Source organism: Bacillus rossius, chromosome 1 (genome assembly GCF_032445375.1).
Source record: "Bacillus rossius redtenbacheri isolate Brsri chromosome 1, Brsri_v3, whole genome shotgun sequence".
Lineage (NCBI taxonomy): Eukaryota > Metazoa > Arthropoda > Insecta > Phasmatodea > Bacillidae > Bacillus > Bacillus rossius.
The window spans coordinates 241,068,463-241,096,042 of record NC_086330.1 but is presented as its reverse complement, the minus strand read 5'-3'; the positions used below and the strand labels follow the sequence as shown (position 1 = coordinate 241,096,042).

The 27,580-nt window shown below is 35.4% G+C and overlaps 2 protein-coding genes and 1 long non-coding RNA gene across 5 annotated transcripts in view; 2 read left to right on the top strand and 1 right to left on the bottom strand.

Moving 5' to 3' along the window:
• Positions 1–2,021: 2,021 nt before the first annotated feature.
• On the top strand, positions 2,022–7,054 carry LOC134527412 (uncharacterized). Of its 2 annotated transcripts, none has more exons than XM_063360078.1 (2): positions 2,022–2,157; positions 3,873–7,054. In XM_063360078.1, the coding sequence occupies exon 2, from the start codon at positions 4,616–4,618 to the stop codon at positions 7,052–7,054; it is 2,439 nt and encodes an 812-aa protein (XP_063216148.1). In that variant the 5' UTR covers positions 2,022–2,157; positions 3,873–4,615. The 2 variants fall into 2 exon arrangements, with proteins under 2 accessions (XP_063216148.1, XP_063216147.1); XM_063360077.1 differs by having other exon boundaries at positions 2,022–3,059.
• A 5,551-nt stretch (positions 7,055–12,605) lies between these two features.
• On the bottom strand, positions 12,606–15,100 carry LOC134527413 (uncharacterized). The gene is made up of 2 exons (XR_010074188.1): positions 14,996–15,100; positions 12,606–12,781 (listed from the first exon to the last, which is right to left on the bottom strand). It is a non-coding gene; the product is annotated as an uncharacterized LOC134527413 (long non-coding RNA).
• A 966-nt stretch (positions 15,101–16,066) lies between these two features.
• Positions 16,067–27,580, top strand: part of LOC134527411 (UPF0235 protein C15orf40 homolog) — a 42,220-nt gene continuing 30,706 nt past the window's right edge. Inside the window, exon 1 of one of the 2 annotated variants that reach the window (XM_063360076.1) lies at positions 16,067–16,183. In XM_063360076.1, the coding sequence (XP_063216146.1) occupies positions 16,121–16,183 (63 nt within the window). In that variant the 5' untranslated portion in view covers positions 16,067–16,120. The remainder of the gene's footprint in view (positions 16,184–27,580) is intronic. The other variant, XM_063360075.1, reaches the window with a different exon arrangement.

The window sequence follows — 27,580 nt, the reverse complement described above, 5'->3', positions numbered from 1 at the left end:
CGGAAATGCGTAGTTAAGCCCCTGTAGCCCCAGAAAGAGTCAACATAGGCAACCCGTTGGGCTTTGTGCGAGACAGACGATGCTGTGGTGAATTACGTGTTTACGACGCCCGGCAGCGCTCGAGAAGACTGTACGATGTCGAACACTGACCCCTGCCCCTTTTTACTTCTGTTGATTGCACCCTCACCTCTTTTCTTCCGTTCGTGCCATGCCATAGCACTGCGCAGCATGACATCGCAGTGTCGCAGTGTGTTTTGATATCACTGGTGGTCTGTCGTTTACTGTTCTGTCGTACAAGCAAACTCGTGGTGTCATTTATTTCGCTGTGGTTCTGAAAAGGGCGACGTTTTAGTAGAGCTCAATGGAGTACACGTTTAGTGAGTACACTGACATGCTGCTTGTTTACGGGGAAGCCAGAAAAAATGTATGAGCCGCCCGTCGTCTGTACGATGAACGATATCCGGGTCGTAGGATTCCAGCTCACACCATGTTTGCAAGACTTACTCAGCGAATGCATGATACTGGTACATATGCCGTCACAAAACCAAATGCTGGTGCTCCACGCAGGGTTTGTACTCCCAGTTTTGAAGAAGATGTACTTCAGAGATTTGAGGAGAGTCCGGATAAAAGCACAAGGGCAGAAGGTTCCGATATGGACGCTGACAAAATGGCTGTTTGGAGAGTTCTTCATGAGCAACTCTTGTACCCGTACCACCTTCAAAAAGTGCAACACATGGGTCCGGCGGACTATCCTCTTCACATGACCTTTTCTCGTTGGTACATTCGAAGAGTATTGAGGAACCCCGAGTTAGCAGTTTTATTCAGCGATGAAGCCAAGTTCACTCAAGACGCTATTCTCAATTCGCAAGACAGTCATGTTTTGAATGATGGCAATCCGCATGCAAAGTGTGTTACAGCTCGCCAGGAACGTTTTTCAGTTAATGTGCAGGCCGGTATTGTTGACGGCGTACTCATCGGGCCTTTTTTTCTTCCGTCACGACTTACCGGCGCCTGATACCTCCACTTCCTTCAGAACGAACTACCAGGTCTTCTTGAAGTGGTTCCATTGCATGTCCGACGTGTGATGTGGTACCAACATGACGGGGCACCACCTCATTTTTCCCTGCAAGTGCGAGAGTAAACCAAACATTTCCAAACCGATGGATTGGACGAGCGGGCCCTGTCACATGGTCGCCAAGGTCACTGGACCTAACCCCGTTAGATTTCTTTCTGTGGGGTGACGTAAAAGGGCTAATCTACGCTATGCCAGTAGAAACGGTAGAAGAGCTTACACAGCGAATCATTGAAGCGTTCGAAATCATAAGGTCAACTCCACACATGCTCCAGCGTATCCGTGAAAACATGATTCGCAGTTGCCACCTCTGTGTCGCTCAAGGTGGGCGTGTTTTTGAGCCGTTGATTTAGGCTGTTACGTTGTTAATACATATGCAACTATTTCAATGTTGTGAAACAAAGCCGAAGCTGTGATTGATTTCAGAGTGAAATTAAAATCTGTGCCACGATTAAAAAGGTTATTTCTCTACTCGAACGCCCGCACATCCACAACCTAACACTCTACAACAGGTTGCCTATGCTGACTCTTTCTGGGGCTACAGGGGCTTAAATACGCGTTTCTGGCAACATGTTTATTGGCAAAAATGGTTGCAAATAACAGGGACTGGAAGTAACGCGCTACTAGTAACGAAGTTATTTGTAACAGTTACTTTTTATGGTAACGATCGTGGTAACGCAATATTTTAAGTTTTCAGTAACTGTAACTGTAACTTAATTACATTTTTCCGCCTTAAAGTAACGATAATTGTCGTTACTTCTTGCTTTACATTTTAAAAATGTATTTCTTACTGAACTAGAAACGATTTGTTGATTTTTTCAATCCCAGAACGAAAATCCCGACAAGAATATTATTTGCGATGGTATTTCTTGTACTTGTAAAACTGCTGTTGGCTAGCCTGCGCTCGTATTTTGATTGTCATTTATATAATATTTGCGACATGCGGGTTTACTGCTGTTCTGTTTAATTAATTAACCTACCTGTGCACATGCGCGAAAACAATGACAGAATCTAATGAAGCGAGAAGCCGAGAAAGCAGTCCAGAACTTTCGTTGCCGTGGCCTTCATATTCTAATTATTTCGAAGTTCGGTCGAGTAATCAAAATAACCCTATTGTGAAGTGCTTGTGTGGTGCTGCGAACAATAAAGCTGGAATCACAATGCCCCGACGGGTCCGACACGACAGGCCCGACAAACTGTCGTGCAGCATCTCAGCACGACAGATTGAAAAGCGTAAGGTCACAATACCACGACAAAAATAACCCGACGATTTTCAATTTGGCCTTCGGCAAATCGTGCCAAGCTAAATACTTCAATTAAAATGCATTATAGAAAGCGTTAAAAACAAAGTAGGCTCTTTTATTCATTATTGACAGTTGAAGTGCAAAAAAAAACATTTAGTCGTCTGCGATACGAAGTAAGGTTAATTTGATTTGTAAAACAAAGAGTAGTTTATTATAGGTACAAGGAAACAAGATAAAGATATGTCAGTGAGGGACAGAAAAATACTCCTGATGTTAGCTGTGCGAAGAATTAAAAAGAAACGAAAAATTAAAAGTTGGATTCTAAAATAAAGACTTTAACCATAAACACGATGAAATCTGTTTATGTTTATATAAACAGACTAAGGCAAGCTACAAATTTTTCTATTCACCACACGTAAAACAAAATTTCACTTTTCAGCAAAAAGATTTACCAAGTAGGTAAATATTTTTGAAATTTAGTTCTGTGCTGTTTCCTTTCCGTTGCCGTTTTCTTTTCTGTTGGGCCCCGACACGACGAAATTAGAAATAGAATCTATTCCTTGCAGGACGTCGGGGTGCGTATTTTGTCGGGCTGATGTCACGGCGAGCATGTATTTCATTGGCTATTGAACTTGTCGGGCCTGTCGTGTCGGGGCCGTCGGGGCATTGTGATTCCAGCATTATACCTATGATCCGAACGAACGAACATTTCATTATTTTATAGTGTGAACTAATTACTCAATGTAATTTAAGACCCAATTAAAAAAATTCAGTTTAAATAAACATATATCTTTACTAAACACAATATGTTTTATTAGCTTTTAATTATAACAATATTACATATCACATTTTTAGTTTTTCACAAAGTAACTGTTAAAGTAACTTACAGTTACTTTTCTCAGAACTGTAACTGTAACTGGTTTATTTACAGTAGTGTTAGTTGTAACAGGGTTACATTTCCAATGGAGTACTTGTAACTGTAACTGAGTTACTTTTTAAAAGTAACTTTCCGGTCCCTGGCAAATAATAAAAGCTTTCTACCCTCAAGTGTTGTAACATGAATTTTGATACAGCCTATATATAGCAAAGACTATCGGGATAAGCAACTGAGGGAAAGAGCCTGATAGTGAGGAGGCGCATTAATAAAAATATGTAAAATTACAAAGTTGGCTCACCCTGAAACCTAACTAGCAACCACTATGCTAGATTTTTTAATACAGTAGTACAGATGATATTTTGACCGGTGGTCACTGTGTACGAGTGGGACCCTCTTTTCTAGACGCCATTTTGAAAAAGACGAATGCAAATATTTGATTGTTCGTACTTTGGCAACCACTCAACCTAAAAACTTGATGTTGGTGTCAAATTATATGTTTTTGGGGTCAAGGAATTCAAAAAAGTCTTTATTTATTAATACAAAAAAACAATTTTCAATTTTACAAACTGGCTACATGCTACATTTATTTTTACACATTTTACTCAATGCGCCTTACCACTATTTAGCATTCGTAACCATTATCATAATACTTACAATTTGTTTTTCTTTTTTTTTTCAGATTATGAAGTAATGATGTCAGAACTTTGAATTTTTTATAACTGTGAAACCTCTGAAATGGATCAAGCATTGATACCTGTTGCCAGATTGCCAGTGAAGCGTAAAGACTTGGAGATAACGAAGTGGCATTTATGCATATTTTGTCAAGTTGTATCCAGTGGAAATCTGACAAATGGTGGCAAAGAAGGAGTAAATCGTGTTAAGGAATGCTACTATAAACGTATGTCTTATAGTGATGTAAATAACTGGGAGGTACTGAAGCGTCTCGAGCTAGACATAGAAACACTAGAGCTAAAAGATCCAAAATGGCATAAAGCAAGTTGTTATGCCAGTTTTTGCAGTAAGAGCAACATTGACAGACTTAAAATACGGTTTGAAAAGGCTGTGGAAATTCCTATCACAAATATTTGTTCCAGCAGTGATATTGATAACACACAACCCTGCACATCTGCCCCTGCAACAAGGGGGCGAATACCAACTGTCAACTGGTCTTTGTGTATATTTTGCCAACTGAGAAAGAACAAAGGTTCTATCAAAATGTCACAAGTATTAACTAAGAATGGAGAGAACAGTATTCACGAAATTGCCACAAGCGATGAAGAGCTACGTTGTCGAACTGCAGGATTAGATCTTATAGCATATGAAGCAAAATATCACAAATCATGATACGCCAATCGATTACAGAATAAAACTGCTCATACAAATAATACATCCAGCCAAGAAACCAGTTCTTTTGAAATTGCGATGACAATTCTTATAGAGGAATTAGAAAAGGGTTTTAAGGCTGGTCATGTGTATTCCTTGGATCAAGTGACTGAACATTATCGTGAATTGGTGTCCGAAATTCAAGGATACAACTGTTCTTATAGTACACAGAAACTGAAAGGAAGATTACAGTCATTCTATGGGGACCGAATGGATTTTGTGCAACCACTTCAGCGATCTCAATCAATTATAATATTCCCTCGTGTTCCAGTTTCCATAGCAATGCGAGCACTGAAATTTGAGACCGACAAAATTCATGAAATCGATGTAGAAGATGAACTAACAATTGCTGACTGTCCAAGTGAAGAAGGTGTGTTTCTTCAAGCTCTACAACTTGTAACAACCAAGATACGTACAGATTTAAATTCAACTGAAGGACATACATCGTATGGTAATCTCAATATTGATCATGCCAAAAAGACCATTCCTGATAGTTTGTATATGCTTCTCAAGATGTTAATCAACAGAACTAGCGAAGAAGACGATACAGAGGAAGTAAAATTACTAAGCATTCTTCAAGATATAGTATCATTAGCATCTAAAGGGCGAAAAGTAACACCGAAGCAAATTGGAATAGGATTATCTGTGCATCAAGCAACACGGTCAAAACAACTTGTACAGCTCCTGCATGCTAGTGGACATAGCATCAGTTATGAACGAGTGCAACGTATTCATGCTAGCATTTATAAAAATCAGCTGCATAGGTTTACAACAAATGGAAACACATTTATTCCAGAAAATTTTGTGTTTGGTCGCTTTGCACAATTTGCGGCTGATAATTTAGATATAAATGAAGAGACGTTAGATGGAAAGGGAACATTTCATGTAACACAAATGGTTGCATTTCAGCGAGGTCCTGCTCCGATTCATGCACCCGATCTACCAGAAACAATTGGAAAAGAGCGAGTTATTAAGGACATTCCCTCCGAGTTGAATAAAATTTTGCCTTCAAAATACAGACGTACTGTTCCAAAATTTTCAAATACACAAAATGCAGATGTTCTACTACAAACTAATGAAATTGTTGAAGAAAAAGTTCATGCCTTGGACATTGCTTGGTTACTGTCCCGTACATCCAACAGTGAAGATCAACAACATGTTCCAGCATGGAGAGGGTTTAACCAAGTAGTATCTGAAACGAATACTCAGGTAACTACTGTTGGATACCTTCCTATCATACCAGCACCAGCTACTGATTATGACACTTTATGGACAGTAATAAACCGTTGTCAAAAAATTGCAAGAAGAATTGGCTTAAAACATACAGTTCTTACATTAGATGAATCTCTGTACAGCAAAGTGAAAGAACTGATGTGGTGCCGGCCTGAAGAATGTCAAGGTTTGGTACTGCGTCTTGGGTCTTTTCACATTGCAATGAACTTTCTAATTGCTATAGGACAACATTTTTCAGATAGTGGACTCACAGATATTTGGACTGAATCTGGTGTATTTACTGAAACTACGTCTCAGAACATTCTGGATGGAAAGAACTGGAACAGATCATTTCGTACACACTCTCTCACTTATGAAGCTTTGTGGAGAATCTATTGGACAAAATTTTTACAGTGGGTCCAGGAAACTGATAGGACTGTTGATAGCGACATTGAACAATTGTGTGATTTAATGGAGAGCAATTTCAAAATTAATAATTTCAACAGTATCCAAGAAACTGTGAAAAATAAATTACTTCCTAAAACAAAGATACTACAACAAATGTTCATTGAATTCGAAGAAACATTAATTAGTCCCACTTCCAAGTACTGGTTGGAATACAAAAATATGGTGCAAACACTCTTGGACTTTGTAAGAGCAGAAAGAGAAGGTATATGGCAACTACACTTGAGTTCGTTTAGCAAAATGATTCCATGGATGGTAATGTATGACCACACTAATTATGCTAGATATGGACCTATTTATCTATCAGATATGAAACAGCTTTCCACAACTGCACCTGATGTGTACGAAGAGTTCGAATCTGGTGATTTTGTTGTTAAATCTACCACAGCACGCTTCAACCAGATACCTGTAGATCAAGCTTTAGAACATGTTAATAAAAAGGGCAAAATATATGGAGGACTAGTCGGAATAACAAGAACTGAGTCAGCACGTGATGAATGGTGTTTGACTTACAATGGCCGTAGTAAACTTTCTGAAGACACAATAAGTATGTTTGGTTTGGCAGATCTCGAAGACTTGGATGAGCAACCACACATTGAAAGAGGGAAGAAAAGGATTACTCGTGATGAATGTGATTTGATGGCTCTTAAGAATCAGTTTCAATTCTGTGATTTATTTTCTGAGACTCCTTATTTACTAAATATTTCAACAAAGGAAGTTGCTTCAGAAGACATCCAGAAAGATTTGCTCACAGCATTTGAGAGAGGGAAGGTTGCTACCAAAGCCTTTATTAATGATTGAATGCAGCCAGATTCCAATACAACAGTATTTGACACAATATCGAGACATAATTCAAAAACCTTCAAACATTTAGGTAAAGTTGTTCCTGTTAAAGAAATAAAATGTAAAAGCATTGTGTCTGATGCTTTACTATTACGAAGACTTGTTGTTGCTGCCGATAGTGGCCGAAATGTTGACTTGAAACAGTTACTTCAGTATGAATTGCATGATGTCCCACTGTCACTATCAACATATGATGGATGTCTTCGTCTTCCAACAAATAAAGCCATGCTCGGTAAAATTTTCATAGGGGACAAGGGTGTAGATATCCTTCCTGTAGAAGAACCTGGTATGTGTACATGCTATATCATTGATGCTATGGGCATAGTGCAAGCACTCGGAAAACCAAGTAAAGCCAAAACTTTTGGTGATCTAGCTGACTCATTTGTGAAGTTAGTATTGCAGAATTTTTCTGAACATACTACGAGAATTGATGTTGTATTTGATAGCTACAAAAATAATTCTATTAAATCAGCAACTAGGGTCAAACGCAAAATCAAGAGAACCCCCCTTGTAAGATGTGACATACAAGATAGAAATGTTCCCTTGCCACACAATTGGAATGGATTTATTAATCTTCTTGAAAATAAAAAAGCTCTAACTAACTTTCTCTCGAATCAGTTGATGTATGTCTCCTCTGAGAAATTAAAACCAAACCAGGTTGTAGTGACAGCAGGTGGTTACGAAGAGTGTGATGAGGCTACTTCCACATCTGGATTTCTTTCAGATTCCTTATTTGCAAACCATGAAGAAGCAGATACGAGGATTTTGCTTCATGCAAAAGATGCAACTAATAATGGATACAATCGGATTGTTGTGCAATGTAAAGATACAGATGTGCTAGTTATGTTAGTCAACATGTTTCAAGAAATTCACGCAGACGAAGTATGGATGGTCAAAGGAATCTCATCACAAAAAATATTCGTCCCTGTGCATACAATATTCTCAGGCATACCAAATGATGTGCGAGAATCAATTATTGGTTTTCATTCCATAACTGGCTGTGACACAACCAGTCAGCCAAATGGCATTGGCAAAAAGACTGCATGGGAAGTTTATCTCAAAAATCCTAAATTGCTTGCAGAAATTGGTGTTGGAACATTATCGGAAAGTGCAATAAAATCGGCTGAAGATTTTTTTATCAGCATTTACTCGCGCTCTTTACACAATGCAGAAACTTCGAAATCAATCAATGAACTTCGGGAATTACAGTTTGGGAAAAAATCACCAGAAATGCTTCCTCCTACATATGATTCATTGAAGCTACACATCCAACGTGCACATTACCAAGCATTTGTGTGGAAAAAAACACTGGAGGCTAAACCATTGTTGCCTGATTTACTTGATAGCGGATGGTACGATGATAATGGTGAATTAAAACCTAAATTGACGGGAAAAGATCCCTTTCCACCCACATACAAGCAGCTCGTGCAGTGCGGATGTAACTACAGATTGTGCTCGATCTAATTGTGTGTGTACAGCAAACAGGCTACCATGTCTCAAAGTGTGTGGGTGTTCTCTTAAGCAGTGTAAAAACTTATTTTCAAACCAGGATGAGGATGATGAAACTGTGTAGCACTTGAATTTATATTCTATCACACAGGGAAGTTAGGCCCCGCATACAAATTATTTTTATTTTGTAATGGTGGTTTTTATGTTTAAGAAAAAGATTATATATTATATTTAGTTGTGTTTTTCATGGTTTAAAAAGAAGAATACCATTGTCTATGTTTAATAAAGGAAGATTTTAATAGTTGAAAAATTATTAAATAAAAGTTCATTTAATGCCCTATATTGGTCCACATTTGGTAAAATTGGAAATTGGTTTTTTGTATCAATAAATAAAGACTTTATTTGAATTCCTTGACCCCAAAAACATATAATTTGACACCAACATCAAGTTTTTAGGTTGAGTGGTTGCCAAAGTACGAACAATCAAATATTTGCATTCGTCTTTTTCAAAATGGCGTCTAGAAAAGAGGGTCCCACTCGTACACAGTGACCACCGGTCAAAATATCATCTGTACTACTGTATTATACAATCTAGCATAGTGGTTGCTAGTTAGGTTTCAGGGTGAGCCAAATTTGTCATTTTGGCCATCTGCCTCCCCACTATGAATAGAAATAGCTTCTCTCTGTTTCCTTTGACACAGTAATAAAAGTAGCATAATTTTATTTATTGCTGGCATGACTAATGTTATTTTTAAGACGGCACCCGTTTAATCGACTTGTCAAAGCACGGTTCCCGCCTGTCAACTTATTACCACATTCATAAAAACAAAAGTTAATTATCCCAAGTAAATTATTTTCACCAAAAGTTTACCAACAATTGGGAAAGTATGTAGCGGAAAGTTGTAGCACTGATATTTTAGAATAGTGACGGGCGGATGGCGGATGGTTGAGAGTCGGTAATAATTGCCGAGAGAAATAACGGACCGAAATTGATGGATGGATGGGTGACGGATGGATGAAACGGATGATTGGGAGTCCAGCTTAAGTTCCAACCACCAAAACATTTACTGTCCCCAGCCACGTGGTCGATGCCAACATTTGACACTCGTGCTTTACACAAAAACCATCCAGGGACACTGTGAGACCTGCGCCAGCGTTAGGTAAGATGTCGTGAGCTTGTCATAGTCCCGGATATCACCCCCGTGATGCGGGTTGCGTCGTATTCTCAGGGAGGGTTCAGGCCTCGTGGAGGGGGAAATTAACACTATCCGAGCTACAATAATGTTTCGACAGTTTGACCACAAGTATTTATTGAGCCCTTCACGTAATCTAGGTACATGGGCAATCCGCGGCACAACACCCGTCCCACCGCGGAGTGAGGCTCGGCTGCACATGTTTGGGGTGGGCAGGCGCCAAGTGCGGACTGCACCCCCTGGTTCAGTGTGTGATTGATGAACTGTCTCTGCCCCTTCCCTATGATAGCGAGACCAATTAAGTTGGAATGCCGTCGCCCGCGACGTAAAGTCGGTCCCGTTGCGGCACGCACGTGTCCGCCGATGCGCGCAATGTCCCACCTCAAAGAACCAAGAAAATACTTATTTACAATTAAATTAGTTACAATGGCGACCGATAGCATAACGCTCGTGAACGTGAAAGTCCCGATCGCCCGGATCCAATCTCACCAGTTGTGGCTCACGTCTCACTGCCGCACTCGCCTCGCCGTGCGACCGCCTCGCTTTGCCGCCATATGACTACTCCCTCGTTGCCTGGCGACTCTCGTCCCAAGACACGTCTGTCCTCTCCGGCCGCCAGACTCCGACTCTCCTCTCCTGTCGCGCGGGTAACCTAAGATTCACAGACATGGGACGACATAAAAAAAATCAAAAAAAAGTTCCGAAGATGCACGAACACATACGAACAGACGTGCGCGAAAAGCGCGGGTTTTTAGTTCAACAATGTCGGCGATAACAGATCAATTTGAAAATTGCGTTTTTAATGAAAGTGAATAGACCATATCCGGATACGTGAATTCTGAAACAAAATATAATAATTTTTAAAATATATTTAAAAATATTTATGAGGCTCATTTCTAGAATGTGATACAAGGGCGCAGTAGCGTAGCTAGGATTTCTATTTGGTGAGGGGTGGGCACATTTAGTTATTCACCCAACCCTTCCTATTAAGCGGGTGGTCCGGGGGCCCTCCCCCGGAAAAAAAGAAAGAGATTTCAAGGTCCAAATGTGCTATTTAAGCCTTTTTCATGCCACAATTCAGAATATATAACTGGTAGAAAATACTATATTTTTGTAAGAAAATTGGTTTGTGTGAACAATTTAATAATTATTTAAATGGCCTTCGAATCTCTCATGCAAACTGCTTGCCAACTGGAAGAATCAAATTGAAATGCAGTATCTTGGAATTTAGTTTACCGTCAAAAACAGAATGCTAGAACTTGACTGCTTCAAACTGCATTGTTGTAAGGACCAAACGGGTGTCGCCCTGGTCGGCCGAGGAAGGCGTTTTATGGCCAAGAGTAATGGTGGTTACAGCCTGAATACCCGACCTTGAGCCCTCTGTCATTGTAAGGGGAGCGGGGAGGGAAGTGTCAGCCCTTTGTTTGGGTGTATTGTAGCTTAGCTTGACCGACCATCCAGACATCTACTTCAATAGTTTTACACGTTGCAGTGGCCAGTGTTTCTAGGTAGTGAATTCACCGACTTATTTTCCCCCTTTTTTTTGGGGGGGGGGGGGGCTCTGGGCCTCCCCCTCGATTCGCCACTGCAAGGGCGCCCATACCTATGGGCAGGGGAGGGCTGTGTCCCCCCCCATCTTTCAGGAAAAGGAATAAAATTAGATGTTTTTGAGGATTTTTGGCAAATTTTGAGTAATTTTTGGCACTTTTTGGATATTTTTGAAGGTCTGCCCCCTCCCCTTACGAACTATCATATGGTCTGCCAAAAAATATTTAAGGCCATGTATGTATGTTTACCTGCTATTTTAAGTCTACCTAGAATCTCCAGCCATCTGCCTGGCAGGAAAAAAAGAGGAGGTGGTAATTGTCACTACAGTTGTTAATTGATCATTTAAAAGTAATATCAGTACTAATTCAATACTCTTTAAGGAAATTATAAGACTGTACTAAATTTATTTGAAACATTTAAAGAGCTACTAGAACTTTAAAAAACAAAGCCAAAGAAAGGTAGGTAAGAAAGTTGTTTACTTATGTATGGAAAATAAACCACTCATTATATTTAAATAATTTTACTTATGACCTTAATCAAGTGAGATCTGTTTATTTTTTAGTTATTAATTTTTATGATAAATGATAAAAAAAAATAGGGTAGAGGACCATTATTAAATTATGTTAAATGCTGTTATGGTGCTTTCTTTCAAACCATCTAAAGTTGTGGATTTCCACTGTAGACCCAGTTTTGTAAAAGAATCGGAATTGTTTACGACTTTTATAAATTATATTAATTCCAATAATTTCTTTGTGTATAGTGCACTATACTTCAAAACATATTGTACACCATAATGAGATACATTCAATAAATTAAGTAATGATCAATACAGAAAAAAATATATATATTTTCACTAATTTTTACCATACCTCTATCCATTTCCCTGAGAAGTTATACATACATCCCCTGATAGACAGTATTTGTGGAATAAAATAGTGTGATATGTATTACATACAAAGGAATAAACTGCTTGAATGGTAATATTTGTGTATTCCTCTCTGTAAGAAATTATCTCAATATATGCAGTAATCTCTGCGAAAAAATTTATACAAATGTCAGTTTAGTTTCTATGTAAACTAAATTGCAAATGTGTTCAGAATATAATTATCACAATGAAATGAAAATAAAGTGATTCTGCCTAAGAGAAATTTATTCACTGTCACATTTCTTCATCTGCTTTATAGCATCAGTCACCTTAAACAATTCTGTAACTTAAGCCTACGTATATGTGACAAGGTTCTTTCACTGAGAGCATCAGAGTTATTTTGACATTCATGCTACTGAAAGTAGGGAGTACTGGGAAATCACACATTAAAATATTTCGAGAAACAATTTTTATTTTAAGGAGGTATCTTTTTACATTTTAATGTACATCAATTGTTCTTAAACAACACTCAATGCAATCAGTTACAAATAAGATTGATAAAATCCTTGCCAATATACATGTGCCATCCACTGGAGTTTAGGGAAAGCTAATGTTCATTTCTTCATATGCCTGCAACAAGAAAACTTGATTACAGTATATTGACCAAGGTTGATTGTTTCACGTGAAATTAGAGAGCGAAGTGATTGACAACTTTATGAAATAAGAATGACAATATTTACAAACACTACATATTAGGATGATTATAATTTAATTCTTTCACAAACATAACAATTTCTGCGAAATAATTCTTTAAAATTCATTTACGACAAAAAATATGACATTCATTTGTGGTGAATTATGGTTCTCACACTAACAACTGAAAACTTATTTAATCTTAAAAGCAGTAACAACATTATTCCAGCATTAACACTTTTCAGCAATTAACTTCAGCCAATCTCAGGTGTGATGCAAGCAATATTGTATCCTGCACAAAGCACGAACTTCAGGCACTGCGTTTATCGAACATTGCAAGTAGGTATCAAATAGGCAGTTTTACTTCTTACCAAAAACAAAGACTTACAATGATATGTTTTCACACGAAAATAGATGGCAGCATGTTATTTATTGCGAGCTGATGGTGACAAGCAGGGCCGGTACAAGGTAAATTGGCGCCCTAGGAAAAAAAACCATAAACCCCTTCCCCCCCCCCCCTGGCAGAAATCCCAAAAAAAAAAATTTTCCTTGCCTCAAAATACATCACGTAAGCCTAAGATTTTTTCAACAGTCAAATGTAAAAAAGGCTTTTTTTTTTTTACTTTTTTACTAATTATAAATTATAAACAGGTCACCGTGGACTTTAAATGATTACTTATATCAATATAAACATTCAAAACTGTTACAAAATTCCATTTTCATCTAGTTTCAATAATCGTTAAACATATTATATCAGCTGTTATGTGTCGTGCTGTGCCGCCCCCAGCTACTTGGCGCCCTAGGCGGTTGCCTAGATCGCCTGTACGGACGTGCCGGCCCTTGTGACAAACCATCAGCATCTAATGCATAATTCTAAAACAGGCTAATTGAAGAGTTTATAATTATTGTAATTTGGTTTATTATCCTGCAAAGGTGGGCCTATTACATGTAATTTCTTTTTAATTAAAAATTCTGATTCACTCTGCTTTACACAGCATTAATGGAGCAGAAGGTACAGCCATCCACCTGTAGCATTTAATTTATCAATACAGCCATGATTATATTTGCAAAATTTTTGTCACTCCAGGTTAGTATCTTTTGGATAACGTCAAAAGTCACTGCTTATTGCAATAGTCAAATAATTATTTTTTCGAAAAAAAATTATTTTTTCTCTCTCTTAGTTCTGGGAAAGTGGTTATAGTGATTTTCAAAGCAGTTTTGCTTGTTATGGTCTATTTTTAAAAATACTTTAATGAAAGAATATTATCACATTGTTTAACTGAGCAACAACTTAACATTTACCCACTTTAATGAGCTCATTCACTGATACCAGAATCAGAGGCTACCCATATTTTGGACTTGGTGGTACATGATGGATTCAACATAAATATTTATCGCAGTATGATTGTAGCTAGTCAGATTTAATTACTAGTAATTGTTCTGTATCACATATCCAAGTTTATCCATTGATTCTGATGGCATAATCCTATAAATATTGATCCTATGGTACATGATGCTTGCTGTTTTATTTTAGTACATGGAAAGATCTGCATATACAACCTTTTGATATAACAGTTAATACAGTTAATGCTCTTAAGTTGAATAAACAAGATAATTTAAATTGTGTTCAACTTACAATCATAATTAATTTTTATAACAAGTTTGTGTTATGTCCAGGATCTTTCGACATACTTATTAAATTAAAACAGCACACATTGTATACCATAGAATAAATATTTACAGGATCATGCAATTAGGATCACGGGATAAACTGGCATATGTGATATGGAACTTTTACTGAATTACTTAAGTTAAACTTTTATATAAAATACGTTGTAATAGTAAAATGCTAATAATGATGTGTTCGGTGACTTAACACAGGTTCACTTACCTGAATAATTCAGCTATCTGTGCCGAAACTTAATTTAAATTTTATCTCTTTAAAAAGAAACTATAAATGTTATTTTTAAAACTTTTAATTGCCGCAAAAAAAAATTAAATTAAATTATTGCGGGAACTATAAATGGCACAAACTTGACCAGAAATACCATATTTCCTTACCTGGAAGTTGCTTCAAGTAATAATAACTAAGTCTTCACACAATTTATGAATATTCTACAACAATGGATAGAATACAAATCTTTTGCTTACCCAACTGTTGTCTGTTTATTTATTATCTATACGTGATGAACTTCAAAAAAAAAAATCGAAGATGCACGACTCCACCCGAACAGAATGTCGTCCCATGTCTGTGAATCTTCGGTTACCCCCTGTCGCGCGTCTGCCTCTCCGCCCGACCTCCCCCCACTACGCGACACGTGCAACGCTCGGAGAGATTCCGGGTGTTGGCCTCGGCGGCCGGTGACAGCAATGAACATAAATGTCACATAATATTTAGAAAGACATATGACAATAATGAAATTACAAAAATTGCAGAAAAATAATTCATAAAATAATACATGACCCATTATTAAATATAAATGTACGTTCTTAATGTACAAAATAAAGTGTCACACTGCAGGGGCAGGGGTGGTTCAGGAGTTGGCGCAGCATAACGGACTTTATGAGCAGGGGAGACACTTGGGTCGATGTCAAGCAGCTTCATCGAGTTAATCAGGATAAGGTGGATGATTTGTCCATCAACTGTAGTTCAGCAGTCATGACTACCTGCTGCCATCTCAGCAGAAGTGGCTAAGCCAGAGCACTGGCCTATTTTACTGGTTGTATCGTAGCATGCCTCCTCTCTGACATCTTATGTCCAGGACAGAGACATCAGGCGGCGAATAACCATGGTCCTCTACATGTCCAACAGTCTGCAACCTAGAACTTGATATGTACTTGCAAAATGTATTCTTGATTAATCTACATCTTGATACACTCTATCAACTTAATATTGATATTGATCATATGATTTAAATGTTAAGAGTAGCATGATGATGTTATTTAACATAATTTAAACCTGTTTTAATAATATTTATTTTATTTGTTTTCATTTTATTCTGATGCATAGAAAAATTATGTAAAAAAATGGATTTATATGGAATATTTGGTTATTCGTAAAATAAAAATATTACGACGGAGTGACAATTATAATTACGGTAACAATTTTTATTTCTCACGATAGTAACTAAATATTAATTTTTTGTTATTATTGGTGGTGATTTGGCATTTTGTATTTTTCAGAGAAATTTGTTTTTAGGGATTTGTTCCTCCTTTATGCTTATTACTCTATGGAAATTGAAAACTAAGTTTGTTTTTAAACTATTTTGGCCGCATATGTATTTGAAAAATGCAAAACCTTTACTGGCTAGAATGTCAACAAAATCTAAGAAATTTAAAGTAAGTTTTAATATTGAAGTAAGTTATTCACGTTGAAAACTTTTATATTTCAATTATTAGTTGACATAATAGTAAAGCAGTTTATTTGAAAAATCAAAGGCCTTCGTTATAAACATGGATAGTTTTATAAACATAGATAAGAGAGAGGAGGTAGGAGAGACTATGAGGGGAAGATACAGAAGGACAGAAGGCGAACAGACAGAGGGAATAGCTGGACTTTGTGGGAATGGAAGAGATATGTGTCAAGTATCTACTGAGAGAGATAAAAGAAATGGGGGTAAATATGTAGAGTCGCGGTATATGCGAAAAAAAAAATGCTAAAAATTCTAAATTGCTGTTATTCTATGCTCTTTCACTTCCTCTTTTCAATTCAACCGGCGGAGATAAGAAATTCCAAATACTTTAGGAGATATCGAATTTTTTAATTTTCATCCCAATACCTGTGTATTCATGCGGCGAATACAATTTTTACTTGTTTACGAGTATCTATTATGTTTCTTATTGGACAATTTTGTCACGTGACAGTTCTGTGATTGGCCAGTATTCAAATGAACCAATACGTGATTATTTATTCATTTATTGTAGCGCAAGTAATAAGTAAAAGAAACAATTACGTGAGTTCCTACTGTTATTCCTTTGTCCCGGTTTGTTTGGTCAGGTCAGTTACATTATAAATATTTTAGGTAAATATGTAGTTGGGCGGTATTTGCGAAAAAAAATGTTAAAAATCCGAAAATACTTTTATTGTATGCTCTTTAACTTCCTCTTTTCATTAAAAGCGGCGGAGGTAAGAAATTCCAAATACTTTAGGAGATATCGAATTTTTAAATTTCATCATATGTAGTTGAGCGGTATTTACGAAAAAAAAATTTAAAAATCCGAAAATACCTTTAGTAGATGCTCTTCAACTTCCTATTTTCATTAAAAGTGGTGGAGATAAGAAATTCCAAATACTTAAGGAGATATCGAATTTTTAAATTTCATCACAATTATACCAGTGCATATATGTGGCATTCCGCATTGTTTCTTGTTTACGAGTATCTATTTTTTTTTATTGGATTATGATGTCACGTGATTGATCGTGATAGGCCAGAATTCAAATGAACCAATACGTTATTATTTAGTTCATTTATTGTTTTAAAACTGTGTTTAATTACCGCCTCCAACTTAGGCGAGTTTTTAACATTTCTAATTTTAAAGTTTTATTTTTTATTGTTACGCAAGTAATAAGTAACAAAAAAATTTTACGTGAATTGTTACTATTCATCCTTTGTCCTGGTTTGTTAGGTCAGGTCAGTTACATTATAAATACTTTAAAACTAAAGAACCATTGAAATAATTTCATATTATTTTTAATGTACGCTTAGTTTCAAAGTATTTATAATGTAATTGACCTGACCTAATTGACCATTTTCATTAATTAGGCATTCACAAACACACGGCAAAATAAAAAAAATGGCGACGGTCGAATGATAAACACAGGTCTTGTATACAAAATAAGAACGGCGATATCTCCTAAAGTAATTGGAATTTCTTATCTCCGCCACTTTTAATGAAAAGAGGAAGTTGAAGAGCGTCTAATAAAGTTATTTTCGGATTTTTAACATTTTTTTTCGCATATACCGCTCAACTACATATTTACCATATTTTAAAACTAAACAGCCATTAAAATTAATCCACATTATTTTTAATGTCCGCTTAGTTTGAAAGTATTTATAATGTAACTGACCTGACCTAATCAACCATTTTAATTAATTACGCATTCACGAACACACTGCAAAATAACAAAAATTGCGCCTGTTGAATGATTACACATGTATAGTATTGCAAAATTAAAAAATTCGATACTCCTAAAGTATTTGGAATTTATTATCTCCGCCGGTTTTAATGAAAAGAGGAAGTGAAATAGCATATAATAAAAGTAATTTCAGATTTCTAGCATTTTTTTCCCGCAAATACAGCTACTCTACATGTTCAAAATAAAAAAATTCAATATCTCCTAAAGTATTTGGAATTTCTTATCTCCGCTGGTTTTAATGAAAAGAGGAAGTGAAAGAGCATATAATAAAAGTAATTTCAGATGTTTTGCTTTTTTTTTCTTGCAAATACGCTACTCTACATATTTATCGAAATGGGAGATTAAAGTACAGAGGAGATTTCTTGGCACCGGGATAAAGTGTCCAGGTGTATATTTTAATACTCACTTCTACTTTTTTGGGGCTTTGCCCCCAAACACCCACTCTTTGCAGAGTTCACATCCAAGGAAGATACAATTAAGACTTCACCTTGAAACATCCCGTAAGGGTGTTATGCTTTCCATTAAAAGCCCCATCCTCATCGGTATCTTTGCCCCAAAATACATCCTAAAACTTGACTTTATGAGAGTTCTCCCAAGATCACATCAATTTCAGACTTCCACATCTTGCATACATGTTATGTTAAAATTTTATTTTTAATTACTTAAGGCACAGCTGAAGTCATATTTGGAAAGCACATGGGCACATATAACCGATAAGAATGCTAATTTTCAAATGCTAGCTGCCCAATAAGTATGGAAAATAATAAACAAATATGTGAAGATGTGCATTAAATGTAAGTTTACAACTCAATTTAAGATATAGCCTAACTAACACAGGGATGATAAAACAACTTCTTTAGTCTTACCAGGTTTAATACTGTATATTTGAACTTGTGAAAATTTAAAGTATTTTGTTATGAGTATTAGATTAGTTATATATGTGTTTTTTTTCACACAGTTGTAGAACAGCTAGTATCATGATATTTGACAGGCATATTTGCATTCAGCAGCCACAAGATAGTAAAATTTAATGATCTTAGTTGCCAAACAATGTTGAAAAAAAAGTAAAAGAATCCGTCAGCCATTCCATGCTAAAATGAGCCTAAGTACTATTTTGTAAATTTGAACATTTTTTGTTGTATACTACAGAACACAAGTCTTCAATATTTGTATTTTACATACAAAAAATTTGAGCAGCATTGGTAATTTTGGTAAATATGTAGTTGAGCGGTATTTGCGAAAAAAAATGTTAAAAATCCGAAAATACATTTATTAGACGCTCTTCAACTTCCTCTTTCCATTAAAAGTGGCGGAGGTAAGAAATTCCAAATACTTTAGTAGATATCGAATTTTTAAATTTCATCATATGTAGTTGAGCGGTATTTGCGAAAAAAAATGTTAAAAGTCCGAAAATACCTTTATTAGATGCTCTTCAACTTCCTCTTTTCATTAAAAGTGGCGGAGATAAGTTTTTCCAAATACTTAAGGTGATATCGCCGTTCTTATTTTGCATACAAGGCCTATGTTTATCATTCGACCGTCGCCATTTTTTTATTTTGCCGTGTGTTTGTGAATGCCTAATTAATGAAAATGGTCGATTAGGTCAGGTCAGTTACATTATAAATACTTTGAAACTAAGCGTACATTAAAAATAATATGAAATTATTTCAATGGTTCTTTAGTTTTAAAGTATTCATAATGTAACTGACCTGACATAACAAACCGGGACAAAGGATGAACAGTAACAACTCACGTAAAATTTTTTTTGTTACTTATTACTTGCGCAACAATAAAAAATAAAACTTTAAAATTAGAAACTTTAAAAACTCGCCTAAGTTGGAGGCGGTAATTAAACACTGTTTTAAAACAATAAATGAACTAAATAATCACGTATTGGTTCATTTGAATTCTGGCCTATCACAATCAATCACGTGACATCATTATCCTTTAAAAAAATAGATACTCGTAAACAAGAAACAATGCGGAATTCCACATGAATGCACTGGTATAATTGTGATGAAATTTAAAAATTCGATATCTCCTAAAGTATTTAGAATTTCTTATCTCTGCCGCTTTTAATGAAAAAAGGAAGTTGAAGAGCATCTACTAAAGGTATTTTCGGATTTTTAACATTTTTTTTCGCAAATACCGCTCAACTACATATGATGAAATTTAAAAATTTGATATCTTCTAAAGTATTTGGAATTTCTTACCTCCGCCACTTTTAATGAAAAGAGGAAGTTAAAGAGCATAGAATAAAAGTATTTTCGGATTTTTAACATTTTTTTTTCGCAAATACTGCCCAACTACATATTTACCGTAATTTTGTATAGGTATGTTTATTTTCTTAAGGAAACTATCTGCTGTGTGTATGTTGACCACCTGAATAAAAGTGGGCAAAATTTGGTAAGTCTTGCTTTTTCCCTCCTTTTCTACAGTCTTGTGAATTGGTTAGTGTTTTGTAAAGAAGAAGTGTTCTTCCACATATTTGTGCTGAATGCTGAAAGCAGGTAATGTTATATCAATAATTAGAGCATTGTGAAGTGTTATAATTTCCAATTGTCACACTCGTCCATGAAAATAATCTGAAGTTTACTTTATTATGCAATATGAAATTGAACATGTAGTGTAAGTTCGTTATAAGTGAGGTTAGGTTGCTTATTAATTTGCCTGAAAGTAGTATAAACTTATTCAGTTTTTGAAATACAGAAATAATTGATAGAAAATTGTCACACCCATCCTTCCAAACTGTTGCAGGTGCCACAAAAGATAATTATTCCATACAAAGAATCTGTGTATGAATACAAATTTAATGTATTATGTACACTATTTATGAATTATTTAAAACAATGTGGATGGTTATAAGGTTAAAATTAAATAATTTGTTTTTTATTATTGCAGATATGAATAAAGAAACAGATAAGTGGAGAGTTTCAAAACAAAAATGGAGACAAAAATTAAATGAAGGTGCAGAACGAAAACAGGCTCACTTATTAAAGGAAAGGGTGAGAGATAAGAAAAGGTGGGAAGTTAAGAATGGCATAGGCAAAATAGACTGCAAAGTGTCAAAAATGTGTCTCAGCTTGGGTCTTACAAATGCGTCCAGTCACTCGGCAAGGCTGTTAGAAGAGTGAAAAAGGTGCTACCAACAAGCCCAAGTAAAAAACAAGCAGTTGTGAAAAAACTCATCACAGAATTATCAAATGTTCAAAATGCTGTTTTGAAAGTGACACCGATCCCAAAAAAGCCATGGATCAAAACATCAGATGAAACTAAAGAAAAGGTAGTCCAATTTTACAACATATATGGGTGAATCTCAGATTACAGGCCATTTTACTGTGCTGTTTTTTTTTATTTTCACAATGAGTTTTAAAAATTAAAAAAAAATATATGAGCTCCTACTCAAAGGTAGATGAAGAGATGTATCCTGTCAGCAGAGCTGATAATGTAAAATTTCCACTTTTTTTAAAACTTCAAAATTCAAGCAACCATGCTAATGACAAAAGCATCCATGCTAATGACATATGACACCATGTAAATGATTAAGCATACAAAAAGTGTTGACAGTAAGTAGGCAATTCTGTCCAGATAAAATACATAGATAAATGAAATTAAAAAAGAAACCTGTTAATTTATTCTTTTAATATTAAATAACAATTAGGCTTATTGAGAAGGAAAACAGTCACAAAATGTATGGTTTCCATACACCTTTATGAAACAATTACTATGCCATTGATCTTCAAACTTTCTTACACATTTAGGGTTCAAAAAATTAAAAAAAGCCATTTACTTTGAAACAAATATTTGAAGAAGAAAAACAACAATAGTTCACATAATGCTACCAGTAAACACCATTTTAATAATAGAACTGTATAATTTGGTATTGAAATTTGAAAAAAATTACAAAGTCCACTTCTTATTTTAAAATAACATGCATATTTAAACATTAAAATTATAGGCCTAGTTCACTTTGCCATAGTTATTTGAAAACAAGTAAAAATTAAAGTGCACCAACATGGTAAGGTTAAACATCACACATAATGTCATTTTGCTCTAGAGATCTTTAAAAACAAAGAAAGCAGCTCTTGAGCCAGATGGTGTTGGACTGACACCATTTTTTTACATTGGTTTGTTCATCAAAGTCAAATTCCTTTTCTGTGAATGTGATATGCTTGTTTGTACAAAGAGGGCACCCTTTGGCTAGACATTCTTCACTAGTTTTCTCACATGTAAGAGCTTTTAACAAATCATCAATATTTCTTTAATAATTTCCAAGAAATATAGTTTTTGAACAAGAAGCTTCATGTTTTCGTGCTTAGCACAGAGGCACGTATCTCTCTCATGTACTTTCCTGGGAACAATCCAAGATGGCTTGTATCTACAGAATGAACTATAGCTGATCCTGAAGTTCTCTGCCTGTAGAAACTTTGCATGCAGATTTTTTAATGTGTGGTTCAAATAGCGTTTCTGCTTTCGCTTCCCATTTCTTGAAACCACATATTTTTTACCTGGGCATAAAGTAGAATTACCCTCATTTTCTAAAAAATCACGTACCTTCCTATTCATAAATTCAATACTTGCTTTCTTTTGCCTTTCATAAATTAATTCATGTGAATGCCCTTTGTTTGCAAGATGCAGTTTTAAGGGGAGAAAATGCTTAGTGTGAATCAGCATTCTATACTTTTTTAAAATTCTTCCAGAGATCACCTTTGTAAAAATTTGTTTCTCTCTTTCACTTTTTTTAATGCTATCAAATTTGCTTTCCAGTTCCTTTGTAATTACTTCTGCAAACACCAGTTTACGGCGAACATCATCAGGCACTTTTCTTCTGCGGAGATTTTTCTTCACTTTCGTATTTGGAGTCAATGTTGGAGTCTTTTCTTTCCCTTTCAGCAATCTCTGATACCTTTTCTTGTATTTGTGGTACTTTTTCATAAGGGCACTGTTTACTGCTTCCAATTTTTTAATTTGCCGGTAAGCTTTTGTTTTGTTTTGTCGAATTTGTTTTCTTCCCCTTTTTTTTTTGTGTGCTGTCTTTCTCTTTCAGAATAGACAATGTGCATGGTATGTTTTCATTACCTTCTTGATTGACTCTTTCTGAATCACGCACATGTTGTGCATTTTCTTGGTAATATGCCTGCATTTCTTCTTCCTCTTTCTTATTATTTCTGTATTTTTTAGTTGCCTGCCTCCATTCTTTTCGTTTCTGTCTTTTCTGTCTTTCATTAAAATCAGCAACAAGTTTCATCTTGCCGGTAACTTTTGCTTTCAAGTATATTTTGTGTTTCTTTTCTTGGAGAGCTTTGAGTTTTTCAGGGTCTTTTATGAGCCTCTCTCTCCTTATTTTTTCACATTCTTATTTTTTCTTCAATCTTTCTGCTGTACTCATTGCAGCTTTCTTTCTAGCCATACTACCAGTTAATCTGTAACCATATAAACATAGGAAACATACTCTGTAAATATCATTCAAAACATAGTTTGGATTTTCAAATTGAAATGAATAAATCTAAATTTTAAGCATATATTTATGAATAAACTGCTTTAAAACCTCAAAGCAAAGTATTTAACTTGATGTTTATAACTCAAGAGTTTTAGTGAAAATATATATAGTACCCTATCCAACTGTAAAAGAAAAATATTTCATTAGCATGGACTGGTGTCATTAGCTTGGTCAGCAAGTTCAGAAATGCCCATGCCAATGACAATGAATTCGTCCATGCTAATGAAAATTTTTACTTTAACCTAACCTGACATTAATCTTTGAAGACCCATTAAACTTTCACTAAGCCATGAAGAAGTAAACATAGATAACAAATATACTGAACAAAAATATTTTTTAATAATTACTATTTATAGCAGTTACAACATCCATGCTAATGACAATCAATTTTCATACTCGCCATAAATAGTCCACACAATATATGATAACATCAACTTAGGCTTGTAGTTCCCTCCAAAACCAAGTTAGTTCTGCCAACCTAATGGAAACTAAATATCCTTGTCAATAAAAGAATAACAACAAAACCTTTTTTTATCTTCCAAGAGCTTACAAACTTTGACCATGCTAATGACACAAAACACTAGGGACCAACTTTGATCCAAAGTACTCTGAGCATTTTCAAAACTAAAATAAAACTTATATTCAGAAATCGGTCACTAAAGTATATAATTTTCAAAAATCTGTAGATAAGTTTCAAACTTAAGCAATTTGGTTCACAAGTCAACCTACAGCTTTGTATACTGTGTCTTGGGACAGCCATGCTAATGACATTTTACAAGGTTTTTATTTTTTATTTTTTTATATTTTGAAATAAATCTTGGAACACACACATGACTCATTTACAGCTCATCTGTAGCTGTAAGGAAATAGATTAAAAGTAGTAGAACTGTCACTGGACTCTTAGCAATTCACTAGAGATCAATTATTTCCCGTAATCTGAGATTCACCCATATGACATTAGTTATTAGGCACCAGGAAAGAGAGACTGTAAATCCGTCAAGAACCCCAAGACAGGAGTACAAGAACTAAAACAAAAACGTTACATGATCATGACGGTGAAAGAAGCCTTCTCTCTATTTTAAGATGAATACCCACAAGTTCAACTAAAGGTGTCAAAGTTTTATGAACTCAGACCATCATATGTACTTACTTCCTCTGAAATGCCACATAACGTATGTGTCTGCAGATACCATGCAAACTTTACATATATTGTGACAGCACTGCAACGAAAAAATAAAGACATCTTTCCAGCAGATACAACAGAACTGCTCAACAAACTCTGTTGTGATGTAAATTGTGAGAAATGTATGACAGACTTTTGTAATAATTGTGTTGGCGAAATTCAGAGTTTTATGCCAGAAGACTGTGATTACGACAAACACATCACATGGACACAGTGGAAAGATGTAGATTGTCGGCCGAAACTTATAGAAATGGAAGGTTCTTTTGAAGATGCTATGATTGAGCTGCAGGGACAACTGAAAGTTTTCAAGACTCATTTTTTTGTAAAGAGAGTGCAGGCCAAACATTTTGAGAAGAAAAAAAATGATGTCACAAAAGAAAATGCTGTTCTTCAAATAGATTTTGCGGAAAATTTTGCAGCAGTTACCCAGGACGAAATACAGAGTGCGCACTGGAACCATGAGCAAGTCACCATTTTTACATGCTGCGCTTGGATTAAAAACACAGCCGGGGAGAAATGTTGCAGATGTTACGCCATCGTCAGTAATGACCTACTTCACAACAAATATGCCGTCTGGGTTTTCCTCAAGGAAATTATCAAGAATCTGAAAGAAGAGTTCACATCCTTGCAAGAAATTTCAATATTTTCTGATGGTTGTGATGCACAATTTAAGAATAAATACAATATTTCAAATTTGTGTTTTTTAAAGAATGATTTTCATGTAGATGGGGATTGGAATTTTTTTTGCAACTTCCCATGGAAAAGGAGCGGTAGATGGTGTAGGTGGGTTATTAAAAGGGATTGTTTGGCTAGAAGTGAAGGCAAGACGTGTAGTGATAAATACAGCTGAAGATTTGTATCACTGTGCAACAAAGAATGCTAAAGGGGTAAAAGTTCTGTTCGTATCTAGTGAAATTATTTCTCAACATAAGAAATTTCAGGATGATAGATGGGAAACGGTACAACCAATTCAAGGTTTACAGTCAAAACATTTTTTCAGATCTTTGGATAAATCCACCGTTGTAGTTGGTAGTACAGCTGACTGTGAGTATGATACGTATGTTATTTTCAGTTTGGCAAAAAAACATAGGCTGCACCATAAAGATGTATACTCTGAATCAGATGAAGATCAGTACACAACAGAACATGCAACACTTTTGCCTGCAAATGATGAAAATGTGAAGCAGGGAAGTTACGTACTTGTTGAATTTGTGAGTGGAAGTGTAAAGAAGGAGTTTAAATACAGATACGCTGCAATTTGTCTGGGTGAAACTGAAGAAAATGGTGAAGTGAAAGTAATGTGTTTGAGAGTGTGTGACAGTAATGGCCCAGATTTTCAGAATGGATGAAAGTGATATATCTTATGTTCAATTTGAGTAAATCATTGGTATTCTTCCAGAACCAACCATTAAATTTACTGGAGATAGGTTGTTTTATGAGTTTCCTACGAGTGTTGATGTCCGTGAAAAAATCTGAATGAACACAAAAATATATATATTTTTAAAAATTATAATTTGTAGCATTTTTAGTAACATTCATGACTTGTGGATTTGCTTCCTAGCTGACCCAAGGAAAATTTTCCTCCTTAAAAAAAATTCATCATGTAGATTTGTCAATAAAATTCACAATGTCACACCCGTCTTTAGATGAAGTGTCACGCCCGTCCTATGGATTTGGCTTCAAAATATAACAAATCTTGAATTAAACAACTTCTTCTATTTGGATATATTATTGACTTGTCATTATTTGGTAAAAACAAATTTCATCCTCTTAACTTTATCATGTTCACAGATTTTTCTTGATATGAGCCTGTTTCTTAATTGCAAGTGCATGCTTTGTCACACCCGTCCTCAGACTTTAAATGTTTGATTACTATTGTAAATATTGAAATTGTGCAACTATACTAAAGGGAATTAAATATAATTTTGTGTTTTACACAGCCGCACTATTATTTAAGATTTTGACTAATATGTGAATACATATTTCGCATGAATTTGCCAAACAGCATCATCCAAATGTCACACCCGTCCGCTTGGAATGGCTGCAGTGTTGCTCCTTTCAAATTCTATATCCTTACCAAGTTTGAAGACTATAACTGTCTAGTTAAAAGGAAAATTAGTATTTTATTATTTTGTGTTTTACATACCGGTACATATTATATTAAAAAAATATTTATTTTCACACTCATAGGACAGGTGGAGCCGTGGTACTTAGCAGGCTACATGTTCAACTGCCTAAAATATTATACAAAATTTTGATGTTTGTAGATGCCATGTAAGTATGAAAAAAAAAAAAAAAAAAGGAATGTGTGAAAAAAAAACTAAATCTAAGTTTCTAACTCAATACTGATGTAGGTACAACAAATGGCCATGGGACGTAAATAGTATATCTCTAAAATTTTGATAGGTCTGCCAAGTTTGAAGACTGAAACTGTAAGTTGAACGTTGAAAATATCAAAATATGCTTGAAAAAATGAGAAAATTTGCTCTGAGGTATTACCAACAGAGATAAGACAAACCAGTCACGGGACAGAAATTTTAGATCTTACAAATCTGATATAATGGCGCAATCCGTGTTTTCTTGCATGTTACTTTTTGGCCACAACTGACATTCAAAGAAAGTTCTACCACAGTGGAATGGCATGGTAGGATTTTTGGTAGTAACTTTTTTTTCTGGTGTTCAAGATCAAAAATTTATATTTCTTGGAAATTTACTGTTGATTTTGGATCAAGATCTACCTGTTGTAAAAATTTAGAGTTTCTAGCTGGTCTGGATGCGGTTTAGAATTTGTGTAGGTCAGTGAGTCAGTCAGTGAGTGAGGTCCACGTGGTGTTTTATATATATATATTTGACCCAACTTCGCTCGTTGGGGCTTTGCTCTCACTACATTACCTCAAAGAATGGTACCATTAGAAA

Excerpts from the sequence above, each read along its gene's own strand:
- LOC134527412 (XM_063360078.1), top strand. The coding sequence starts at position 4,616 with ATGACAATTCTTATAGAGGAATTAGAAAAGGGTTTTAAGGCTGGTCAT.